The sequence below is a fragment of the Zingiber officinale genome, chromosome 5A (assembly GCF_018446385.1).
Source record: "Zingiber officinale cultivar Zhangliang chromosome 5A, Zo_v1.1, whole genome shotgun sequence".
Lineage (NCBI taxonomy): Eukaryota > Viridiplantae > Streptophyta > Magnoliopsida > Zingiberales > Zingiberaceae > Zingiber > Zingiber officinale.
Window position 1 is genome coordinate 117,755,363 of NC_055994.1, and position 12,620 is coordinate 117,767,982.

At 37.0% G+C, this 12,620-nt stretch overlaps 1 protein-coding gene across 1 annotated transcript in view; it reads right to left on the reverse strand.

Annotated features, from left to right (window-relative positions):
• Window positions 1-270: 270 nt before the first annotated feature.
• The window catches only part of LOC121979928, a 29,456-nt gene continuing 17,106 nt past the window's right edge, over window positions 271-12,620 (reverse strand). Inside the window, exons 8-14 of the mRNA XM_042531903.1 lie at window positions 2,874-2,923; window positions 2,692-2,785; window positions 2,415-2,604; window positions 2,262-2,333; window positions 2,082-2,182; window positions 1,946-2,008; window positions 271-724 (exon numbers count right to left, since the gene is read on the reverse strand). Of these exons, the coding sequence (XP_042387837.1) occupies window positions 617-724; window positions 1,946-2,008; window positions 2,082-2,182; window positions 2,262-2,333; window positions 2,415-2,604; window positions 2,692-2,785; window positions 2,874-2,923 (678 nt within the window). The 3' untranslated portion in view covers window positions 271-616. The remainder of the gene's footprint in view (window positions 725-1,945; window positions 2,009-2,081; window positions 2,183-2,261; window positions 2,334-2,414; window positions 2,605-2,691; window positions 2,786-2,873; window positions 2,924-12,620) is intronic.

Genomic DNA, 12,620 nt, shown 5'->3' on the forward strand with positions numbered 1-12,620 from the left:
GATTGTCGAGGCTCAAACAAGATACTGTTCCCGTCAAGCATCTAAAGCGCAAGGGATACTTCTGTGATACAAAAGGTGGAAATGTATTGAAAAAACATCAAATAAAGAAATATGACTAGGACAGAGATGCAAGATGCTTTAAATAAATTACTGTATTTTATAGGATTGATTGAGTTCTCTATCAGAAGCATGCTCATTTGTGGAGTAATCTCAAATGAGTGACTTCTAGAAAAGCTCCTCCTTGATGTTAAATTTTACTATGAGATAGAATTATGAGACAACATGAAATATCAATAAAGAGGATAATACCTCAATATTGGTGAGTACACAATGGGTTACACAATGGTATCAAACACTAAATAATGCTGGAGCCAATTGCACAAGCAAAAAATAAATATAACATGAATATTATACATACAAATGCTCAACTTAGCTTTACCATAAGCAGCACGCATTTCTTTTGATGGAATCATTATGAAAACAATCAATTGGAGTCCTTTGGGTCCTTGACAGTTCATCTTTTGTTGCTGAATCATAATCAATTGATTGGCTTGCGAAGGCAATAAAATTTTTCAAAGCCCATCAGCTACGCATTGCCATATGATTAAGACTCTTTTCATAGTTTCCACCATTTCTTGTTCTCCATTGTCTTGGCTAGTTCATGAGCCAAATTTGAAAAATTTTCAGCATCATTTTGAAGCTCTGCTGTACGTAGGCTAATTCTCTGATAAAAGAATACTTGTTAGACATGCTTAGTTTTAATATTGATCCAATTAGAACTTTCTTGCTAGAAGAATTGAAAAGTTGATAAAATCAGTGCACCAAGCTCTTTTTTTTTAAATAGTGAAATACTTTCCATGTAACACAATATCTCTAACTTTTGCATAAAAATCTAAAGCATGGTTACCAAGGAAATATATCTTATCAACATTATTTTGATTCCCAAAATTGTAAATTTCACTATATATTATTCCTTCTATATGTACCAATGTTCTTGCACGATCTGGACTTGGAGTCTATACCCATGTTCTTCAATGATTGGATGACAAAATATCGTTTACCTTTTTTATTGCATCCAGATAGCTTCATTAATCAGTCAGATACTATAAATAATACAAAAAAAAAATATTAATCCCTTTCTTAATCATCTATAATAATAATCAACTTTAATATGATATATAGGTTTTGGGTTCAAATCCTATCTCTGACAATAATATTATAGCCTTAATGTGTTTAGTTGGGCTTGTCAAATGAAGTATATCATGAATAAGCCATTACATGATTCAGCTGCTTACAAGAACAACTAAGGTGAACATTTTAAATACACCATGGAATAGGTTTTTGAAGCTTGAACTCCTGAAGTTTATCATTCTGGCTAAAAGTAGACTTTCCACTAGCCATTCCTTCAGGGTTTATCAATTTAAGTTTCACAACGATTCATAAATATAAAGATTTTAGATTTACACCAAAGAAAACAATCATTCAGAATTTCATGATTAAGAAGCATTCCACAAAATAAAGACTATACTTATAGTAGGAAAATAGATGCCTTTTCTCTAAGAATGCCACTTGCTATCTCGACCTTATGGAGGATATGAGACCAAATGTAGCAAGTTCATGATGCTTGCCATCCATAAAGTCACGAGGGGAAATGCAAAGGATTGTAGATAGTTTTCCAGTAGGCAAACATTGTATAAATAAAGCCCGTGTTTATAGTAGGATAACAATATTTTTTTTTTTAATACATATATATAGAGAGAGATATCAAAGATCAATCCTTAGACTCTGTTGTAATTACAAGTTTGAACACAAGGAATTCATGATGCATATTGCCTATAAAATCAGGAGAAAATGCAAAAGACTAAAAGCGAAATTTTCAGTAGGCTTGAAAGGGCACAAACAGGTAAACAAACACAGAAAAATATATTTCCAGACCAATAACTACCTCAAGTTTCTCCTGCCGCTCTGCAAGTTTTTCTCTTGCATGAGCTGCTGCTGCCGCAGCATCCTGGATTTCAATGAATGGCTTTGTGAGAAAGGAGAATATTAAACATAAATCTAGCAAGACCGAAGAAAATTACCCCCTTAAATTTATATTGGGTCATAATTTCTTGAGTGCTTCTCATTCTTGGCTGCATATCCTTGGTGGATCCTTGAAACAACTTCTCTCTTTCCTTCACATCTGGAGCAAAAGCAGAAAGAGTGAGGCTACAAGAGTTGCTAAGTCGTATACACTTGTTGGAAACATCATTGTATGGAACCTTTGTTATTATTCTTGTTTACAGTTATTGAAGGAGATGGCACAGGTAATGGATCATCAATCTCAATATCATCTGCAAAAACTTAAGTTTTACTGTTCAAGGAGAGGGAATAAGAGTGCAAAAAGAAATCTCAAGATGAGAGAGAAAGAGGACCAATTCTCAATTCACCAACATCAGCAATAGTTGAAGTAGTTGGTTCGTCTGAGAATGGGAATTTTGAGAACAATTCCTCCAAATGTGCAGTGGAACTATAGCTAAGTATTCTGTCACTCTTGATGTCATTCTCTGTTTTACCTCCTTTAAGTCCTCTTATGAGGCCGCTTATTATCCCTGGGGAGGCAGTCTGGGACACCATAGGCACACAAGTGACGCTAAGACAAAAGGAAACAGAAAAGACTACAAACTGTTTAAAAAATGGTAGCTGTCAAACCTGTTTTCTCTTCAAATCTACAAATTGATTAATTGCAGCTTCTGCAGCAGCAGCGAGAACTTTGTCATGAAGGCAAGGCAAGGATTCTGAGAACCTGAATTTTGAAAACAAAACCAACTAGACATCTAAAGATCATCACTTATGTTCAAGATCCTTCTCACTAGCATGGAAAATTGACAAACCTGGATTTATTATGCCAACAAGATATGCAAGCAACTTCGCAGCCATTAACCTGTCATTTACCCAAACTGACACGAGTCAAATTGTATATATGAGGTTAGAAAACAAGTAATTTTCCAATATGATCATGTCTTACATGAAGGACCTTTACTGATAACGATAAACTTGTATTAAGAACAAGAAAGTCATCAAACAATTCATCTTCCAAGCATGATTGTCAAAATTTGTAAAGGTATTGGGATTGGATGGTCAAAAAACATAAATATCAGTGTCATATATCCAGTGTTTTAAATGATAGTAGGTGGTGGTGAGGGGGTTAGTGACTGCCTACTGCATCGGCCACCTAAGCAGTGCTTAGGAGGTTGAATTTTTTTTACTATTTTTATACATAATTAAATAAAATATTAAATGATCAAAAATTAAAAGGATAAACAACTAGGAAAAAATTACTATAAATATATTAACTAAAAATAAAAAAAATTAATCTAAATATTTTTTAAAAAATTAATATTATATATATATATTACCGGCCCCTAGTGGGAAAAAACATAGTTGTTGTATATATATATATATAGGATATTTTATTAGATTTTAATTAAGTCCATTTAAATTATTTCAATCATAGCTAGGAGTTAAATAAAATTATTAATCTAAAATTTCGATTAAATCCTATTTGTTTTTTTAAAATGGCATTTCGGCTTTGGCATTTTGACGTTAGATGCGTCGCCGTCACCTAGGCCTGGTAACGAGTCCGAACCCGTTGCGCGAGCTCGGACGCGTCACCCAAGCCTGACGACGGGCTTGAAAGCGTCGTGCAATGCGTCCGAAGCCGAAAAGCTAGGTTTTTCATTTTGACCGCCACCTAAACCACCGCCTTTCACAAATGCGGTGTGGCTAAGGTCCGTCTCCCGCCTAGGCAGCTGCCTCAACTGTCATTTATAGAACATTGCATAGATCAAATGGGTAGGAATGGTAAAATTGGAATTGTTAAGAAAAAGACAAAATAACAAAGAAAGTAATTTCATGTATGAGATAATAAATTGAACTCAATAATAATGCTCATTAAATATTATATAATTACCAACACATATTATGAATAACAAATAATAGAGCTAATAAAGTTAAATATTAATACATAACATATACACAAGATTAGTAATGTGATATTGTTATTGAGTTAATAGTGCCATATAGTGCCATATCAGAGTTGTTATTTGATGAATTATATTTTCGAACTATTAGATAATAGTAGATCGCTAATATACATATATACCAAATCATTAATAAATAATAAATTATACCTGTTAATATGTGAGCAATATATAACGAAATTTTTTATATACTATAATAAATAATAAGAAGGGGAGCCTTGGTGCAACGATAACATTGTTGTCATGTGACCTGAAGGTCACGGGTTCGAATCTTGGAAACAACCTCTTCTCAAATTTCGCGTTGGCGGGAGCTTCGTGCACCAGATTACCCTTTTACTATAATAAATAATTAAATCAAAATGTATTATAATTAATGTTTGAAACCTCGTACTATCCAAGCAATATGGTCGTAATGTATTGTTTCAATAAATTCCTGAAACTTAATACTACCTCAACATGAGCACTACCTCTTGTATTGTTGTCTTAATCAATTTTTTTTTTTTGGATAAGAAAAATATTATATCATAGATCAAGAGTACAAAAAATGGTCTATAGCGGATACTTATGTCTGACACAACATCAAAACATAGTACACCCCTAAAGACCTCTATATATATATATATATATATATATAGACTAGTGAATATCCGCTCAACATTCAATTGCTCATCCTCAAAGATACATTTATTTCTAGCTCTTCACACAGTGATTAACGAAGACAAAGCCTTGTGTTGAGTCTTCATTAATACTCTATTCCCATGGTAATATTTCGTAAACACCCTTTGAGCCCGTTTGAAAATGGGCATCTCCTGCCGCATATGAAATTAGTCTCCAATCCTCCTCCATAACTCAGCAATAGGGGGCACCCAAAAAACAAATGCTCCTGCATCTCCAACACCTATCGACAAAATGCACACTGCCTATCCTCTAAGTACTCCTGCCAGTCTTTGGTGCGAAGATGCCCTAAGGCCAGCATCCAGCAAGTGGTAGTGTGACTAGGCTACAAGTAAGTCTTCCACATAGTTCGTGCCCATACCTTCTTTGGACTGGATGTCTAAAGAAGTCATATGCCCGAGTCACTCCGTAGTCCTATGTGAACCAACCTGCCAGTCTTTGTCCAACAGTTGCCGACGAGCCTGCATCCGAAAGAATTCGGTCTCGTATCAGCAGTAGCCTCTTAATCAAGGGGGCAGTCTGTAGAAACTACTTCCCAGGACAACACATTTGCACGTCTTAGATACCTATGGTGGACCCATTCGATCCAAAGAGCATCAACTTTCACCTCAATCCGCCAAAGTACTCTCTTTAACTCTCAAAATCCCAAGTCTCCTTCCTTCTTCGGTTTACACATATCAACCCAAGATATGCCAATGAGTATCTTGTCATATTAACACTAAGCGCCCTTTGGCATGTTATAACACAAGTCAAAATAAATTGAAATAATATTGTTATTTTTTTTAGCTTGAAGATAATGTCAAAACTATACCATTTTAGATAAAACAGAAACTTGATGTGTGTAGATTATATACGTCTTTAGGCATTGTTTGACGCACATCTACTTGTATTTCATATATATAATCTATATTTATTGCACTCTAATTCATTATAATATCGTACTTCCATTATATTATATTTGGAGATCTGCTCTTTGCATGTTTTGATTGACATGACGCATATTGGAGCGAAATCACACATTAAGCAACAAGCGAAGAAGTAACAACCTGGCCGTGCAATTGGCACGACCGTGTGCTATCCCTCGAGGTGAATTTGGGGCAGGTCGTGCCTCCCTTTCAGAGCTGAATCAAGATCAGGCCGTGCTAATTGGCACGGCTATGCCCATCTTCTAGAGGCCAATCATGTGGTGGCCGTGCTGCTTCGGCTGAGGCCAACATGCCATGGCCGTGTGGAGGAGAGCACGAGATCATGTGTTGAGCAAAAATAGGATTGTGCTAGAATCTGGACAGACTATAGACTAATTTTGAAAAGGCCATAAATTTACACTTGGTTAGAGTTACGGGCTGTTCTAAGCACCAAAATATAGCTAACTTTAAGCTCTACAACTTTGCTTCAGAGTCCAACAGAGGTTAATAAGGTCTAGTTGTGCTAAAATGCATGGTCGTGCCTCCCATTCTCGGCCGCATCACACCCTCCGCCCAGACTGCAGACCAAACTTTGAACTACCATAACTTTCGGCTCAGTTGGAGCCAGGGCTCGATTCAAATATCATATTGTAGATAATTTCAAAGGTTATAATTTTGGTTCAGGGTGAATTACGATAAAACTAGGTTTAAGGGGTGAAAAACTCAGTTTACCGGACCCCTGTAATCCTGATTTTCCTGGGCGGTTTGACGGAGGTATAAAAGGGTCAAAAACTCTATTTTTTGACTTATCTGGGGATTGGAGACTTCATTCCTCTCCTTGGGGAAGGGTTCTCCCCTTAGGGGGAAGCCCTAAAGCTCTTCTTCTTCAAGATCCATCTATCTCCGGAGCAAGGGAGCACGAATGCTACGCTTCAAAGATAACCATCTCTTCTCTCTATCTCCATGTACTGAGTTGTCGTTTACTTCTTTCTTCGTCTTTAGATTGTAATCCCTTGTAATGGAATAGATTCTCCAGATCTAGGATGTAGGAAGTAGTTGTGATGTGTTGTGATGTATTTGAACATTTTCTTATGCTATAAAGTGTTTATATCATGTTCTATGTGTGTTGTGCCTTGTATTTGTTTGACGAAATGTGTGTGAAGTCAATTCATGTAGATGTGTGGGATTTTTGTCTCTATGTTAAGGTTGCTACTAGACTGGATAACCGGGGGATTCTTAGTGACAGAGGATATCTATTCAATTGGACATATTATGCCCTTAGTGACAGATGACATCGATACTTACCCACTTTCTAGAGTCAAAAGATCTTAACATAGGGACTAATATGTAAGGAGTTAGTCACCATGTAGAGGAGATGCCATGGATTGTGTGATCATGGGACTCGATGACAGGCGTATCCGTTACTTTCCACGGTATACCCTTGAAACGAGGATCAATGCTCTACTAGGGAGTTTAATTAGAGTTTCAGAAGTTTTCCCCAAATTAATGTTAGGAAGTGACTTGTGTAATCTAGGAACATATGACCGGGGGTCTTAGTGACAGGGACTCCCTCTTAACCGGACTTTCTAGGTTACCTCTTTATTAAATGACGTTAGAACTTCGGGTAAACTCTCCGGTGGAGCCATCGCGGGGGTTGTACTAGACTCTAGTTAGAATCCCTACATGAGTATAAGCATGGGGTTAGATATATGAACAATGCATAGGGATATTAACTAGCATCATAAAGAAACCAAAATCCTAGTATCTATCATTCACCATCCACCTTCTCTACTCTCTATTCCATCTCCTCCTTTCAATCTTTCTTGTTAATTCACACGTGCCAAAGCCAACTTTCGACCGTCTAGATAACTTAACTTACTTTGCGACATCTCTAGTGCTTAATCAATAACCCCTGTTAGTTCGACAATCTTTTATATTACTGACGACGTAGTCGTGCACTTGCGGCTTCATAACAAAATTCAAAACTTAAGTAATTGTCTTTTTTATTTTTTCTTCTTCTTCATCTCCTTCCACCTTTAATTTGTCATCGACATCATATATTAAAACTTCAGCACAAGATTGAAACACTGCCATTCCAATCACAGATTAACTTCAACACAATTTAAGATTTTAAACCATAATTATAATAAATGTTAAAACCATATTTATTCTTATAAAATTGAATATAATATTATTTAATATTCATATTAAAAGCTTGTAGTCATGGGTGACTCGGAGATTTGACGCAACTATAAAGTTGTCATCGTGTGATCTTGTGATCACGGGTTCGAGTCACAAAAACAATATCCTACATGGCAGGGCAAGATTGCATACAATAGACTCAATATAGTTCAACCCTTCTTCGGGACCCCACATTGATGGTAGCTTCGTGCAATGGGCTACTCTTTATTTTATTCATATTAAAAGCTTAATTAGGATCTAAATCACATAATAATCAAGTTTATAGATTTCGCTAAATCAATGTTATAAATGGTGGCCTAAGCACCGCCTAAGTGGGAGGTGGGCATCAACCGCACCACCTTTGTTTGAAGCGGTGCTTTAGGTGGTAACTCACCTTCTTTCGCCACTGGATCGCCTAGAACTGCCATCGTCGACGTTTCGCCATCGCGACGCGTCCGGGCACATCGTGCGATCACGACGACCCGTCGGACTCGTCGGACTACCAAAATCGGGTACACGGGTAAGTTAAGTTAGGATATGATTGGGATAATTTAAATAGACTTAATTAAAGCCTAATAAAATTATCTCATTACTTTAATATAATATTATGTAAAAAAAGTAAAAAATTCAACCACCTAGGCACTCGCCTAGGCAGCTGAGGCACTAGGCGACATTGATTGACCCACCACCGCCTACTGTCATTTACAACACTACTCTAAATTAGTAGTAATTTGTCTCAATCAATTCTAAGAGAGATAGATGAAGCAAATGGTTTAGTTAGTGGTGGTTTGTTAACATTGATAATGTTAAACTATCTATTTCATGATAATTCTGAGTGGCGCCGAGGTTGAAAATTTAAAAGTAGAATTCAAGAGCGAAAATAAAATTTGTCATTTCGTGCATGTTTATTAGGATTCAAGCAAGGATTGGAAAAAAAAAATACTAAATCCCCCTAGTTTTCCAAATCAACCTAATTCGAGAAAAATTCAACTGAACTGATTCACTTTTTATTTGACCATTTATTTTATAGTGGAATCTAACTCAATAATGCATAATTTATTTGAATCTTTTCTTTAAAACTTCTCCAATGATCTTTGTGAAATAAATGATCTATTAGAAAAGATCACATATATTTTTTTCAATACTGATCAACTGATCTCAACAACTATACTTACAAGGATAAGTCTTGTGATATCAGATGAGTTGGTTGAAAAGAGAAATAAAATGTGATAATGTCCACGTCAAACAAATTTGAATATTGATCCTCAAATTCTTATTACTTAGAATAGCTTCAAATCCCTTAGGTTAATTATATTAATACCTTGAGATATGACAAATTACAAGTAATAACTGTTGGTGCAATTGACCTCTGGTCAAGATTAACCAAGCTTGGTTAATCAAGTTCGAGTTGACTCGAGTTGAGTTTCAATGCTTGATCAATATGTTTGATATGAGAACGAAAAGTCAAGTAGGTTAAGGTTAACTGAATACATGATAGTTGAGAAGTCCAAGTGAATCACAATTGACGGACGCTTAGCGGAGAGTTGACAAGTGGGTCATAGTTGAGTGACACTTGACGGCTGGAAGTTTAAGGAGTTGGCATGAGAGACGAAGTCCAAGTGGGTCATGGAGGACCGGACACTTAGCGATTGAAATCCTACGAGGAGCTCGTAAAGGCAAAGTCCAAGTGGGTCATGAAGGACCTAATACTTAACATGAGATGTGAAGTCCAAGTGGATAAGGCTGACCAAATAGTTAACAATGAGGAAAGTTCAAATAGGTCAAGGAGGATTGCATGTTTCTGCCAGGTTAAGGCTGATCGGATGCTAAGTAATGGTGAAGTCCAGTAGCTCAAGATTGATTGGATGTTAGACAACGATGAAGTTTCGATAGGTCAAAATTAACCAGATGCTAGATAAAGAAAGTCCGTTAAGGTTGGTAGTTTGAGATCAACCAGATACTAAGCAAGGAGATAATTCACCCTTGGTAAGGCCAAAATAAAGATATCAGTCCACTACTATGGATTAGTAATCGATCGATGGACTTCTAAACCCCAAGTTTGGTATTTGAGGGAATTGAAGGAGTTTGTTGTATATCAATCAGCTGCTGGGTATGAGCAATTGACTGATAACACTATTGCAGCAAATAGAATGTCTAAAACTAAGTTGATCAGCTCGATTAATCATCATCAATCGATTGATGGAGAAGAGCAGTCGATTAATGTTACTATTCGAGTGAAAAAAAAACTCAGAACTAGTGTGAGACTCAACTATTTGACCATTAGTTGACTGGTGGTAAACATGCAGTTGATTGTTGTGGTTAAAAACTTGAGTTGGAAAGAGTATTCAGGTACAACATTCGAATTCAGGCAGAGCAATGGGAGCTAGCAGTCGACTGTTAGGTGGTTTCCAGCCTCAACCTGAACCCTATAAAAGAGGGTTTCGTGGAAGATTTGAGATGCTAGTTCTTGAGGATTTTGGAGGAGAGTATTGTTGCATTTTCATACCTCGAGACAATAAAAAACAACCACAAGTGAGAGGCACAAAGATCTCATGTAAAAATTTCATTTTCATTATTATCTTTGTATTTGGGTGTTGTTGCTTGTAAGAACAAGAATTATAAGCTAGAAGGTATCCAACAAGGATTTAGTATTATCGCTAGAATTATAGGTTATGGAATAGGAACCCAGGATTCTGATCTACATAAAAACGATTTGTTGTGTGCTTGTGTTTTATTTTATGTTTATCTTTCCACTGCGTACTAATCTATTACAGAGCAGTCGAGCACATGAAATCGATCAGAACGAACATGATCAAAGCAAATTGCTATTCACCCCATCTAGTGATGTCACTGGTCCCAACAAGTAGTATCAAAGCTAGAAGGCTATGAAAAGACTTAATAACCTTTCAAGCACAATGCTAGATGAAGAAAGAGTTGTAAGTTAGAGTCCTCTAATACCTGACAAGTGGTATCAAAGCAACGTTACTCTGCACTGGACTGTCCGCAGGAGGAGCCCGCGCTAAAGGAAGCTGCAATTTCACAATGAAGATCGAAGATGGATTTAGATATAACATCTAATTTCCACCGCCTTTCAGATTAGGAGGCTTTACTCAATATGTAAGATAAGGGTGGAGATCTTTTTTAAATGGATATAGAGAATTGCTTTGCTCTAATGGAAGACCGAAAGATAAAAATAGAAAACCTCTTCAGAAGAACAAATGGACCAAAGAGCAAATTGTTGATGCAATCAACCTCCAGACTTTTGAATGTTTGTCTGAACAATATGTTTAAGAGAATTTAATCAAGGGTGACCAAATAACTTGATCATGGTCGACCAAGTTAAGTGAAGAGTCCAAGCAAAGTCAAGGTTGACTTGAAACTTAGAAATGAGTGAGATGTCCAAGTAGGACCAGATACTTGGCAGGTTGGTGAAAGGACCTAGTGGGACTAGGCAAAGGGAAGTCCTAGTTGAGAACCAGGAAGTGAAAAGTCCTAGTGGGGATAGACAATAGAAGTCTTGATTGAGAATTAGGCAATGAAAAGTTCTAGCGGGGCTAGGCAGTGAAAGTCTTGGTTGGGAACTAGGTTAAGTCCAAGGTGGGTCAGCTAAGAGTTGCACATTTGACAAAGAGAGAAGTCTTGGAGGAGTGAACTTCAAGCAAATGAACCTAATAAGTTAGGTAAACCAAGTACGAGATTTTTCTTGTTTTGCTTGTTTGTTTTGCAAGAAATTGCAATTGGACAAACGCTCGGAAGGGAACAATTGGGAACTAGTCTGGGTCATCGGACTCATGATTCAATTGGCAAGAAGTATGACCGACCGAAAAGTCTGACTGATCGAAAGTTGATGTGATTGAGTCCAAATGAGTCGAGTCTCAAATAAGTTTTGGCTGTGCTCCAGGCCACCAGGGTGTCCGGTCGACCATGAGTGCAAAACTTATCTCGAAGAGAATCGAGAATGCAGCTCAGGCGACCAAAGGGCCTCTAGTCGATCGAAGAAGTGTTGATCGAGTTGTGTAAAAGGGGAGTCGAGGTTGCATCTTCCAGCAACTCTTGTAAACATCCATCTTCGTGCTAGTGCTCAGAAAGTGCTCCAAACTCCGCTCGTATGTCCCAGGAGTGTTGCGACACTTAGGGTTTCTAGCCAGTCTATGACGAGTTTGTTTTTACTTGTCTATTCCTTATTCTAGTACTCTTATTTCATATATGTGATTATCCTTGCAAATCTATAAGAGGTTTCTTTGCCTCCGAAAGAGTCCCGAAAAGGAGATGCACATAGTGCACTCATGCTGAGTGTGTAAGCCTTGGATGTACTAATCTCATGAGAGTTGGGAACCAAGTAAACAGTCTGGTGTCCTCTTGTTATTTACTTTTTTAAGTACTTTATTATTTCTGTTGCGTTTCAAACTCTAATCAAAATTTTTATTAATTTGATGCCTAATGATATTTTCTGTAAATTAGGTAAATACAAGGATGCAATTGAACTATGGAGCAAGTTGGTCAAGCTCTATAAAGTTCCATCTTAAACGCAAAGCGAAGACGAGCCTAGGGATGACAATAGAATAAGAGGATTCGGAGGTTAAGATGTACTCGACATTCGAGATGGAGGAAGAAGAAGAAACCTTTACCTCAAGAATTGAGAGAAGGATAGACCATTGAGATTGGAACGAAAGGAACCCTCTGCATCCAGAGTCGATGAGGAAACTAGTGTCACCTCAACGAGCATAGAGAGCCTAACTCGTGAAGGTATAATAATTTCAATTGTTAAAATTAAATATCATATATCATTTGTTTTGAGTATAGGGAAAAAGAGCTATAGAAGAAGGTTGTAGTGACA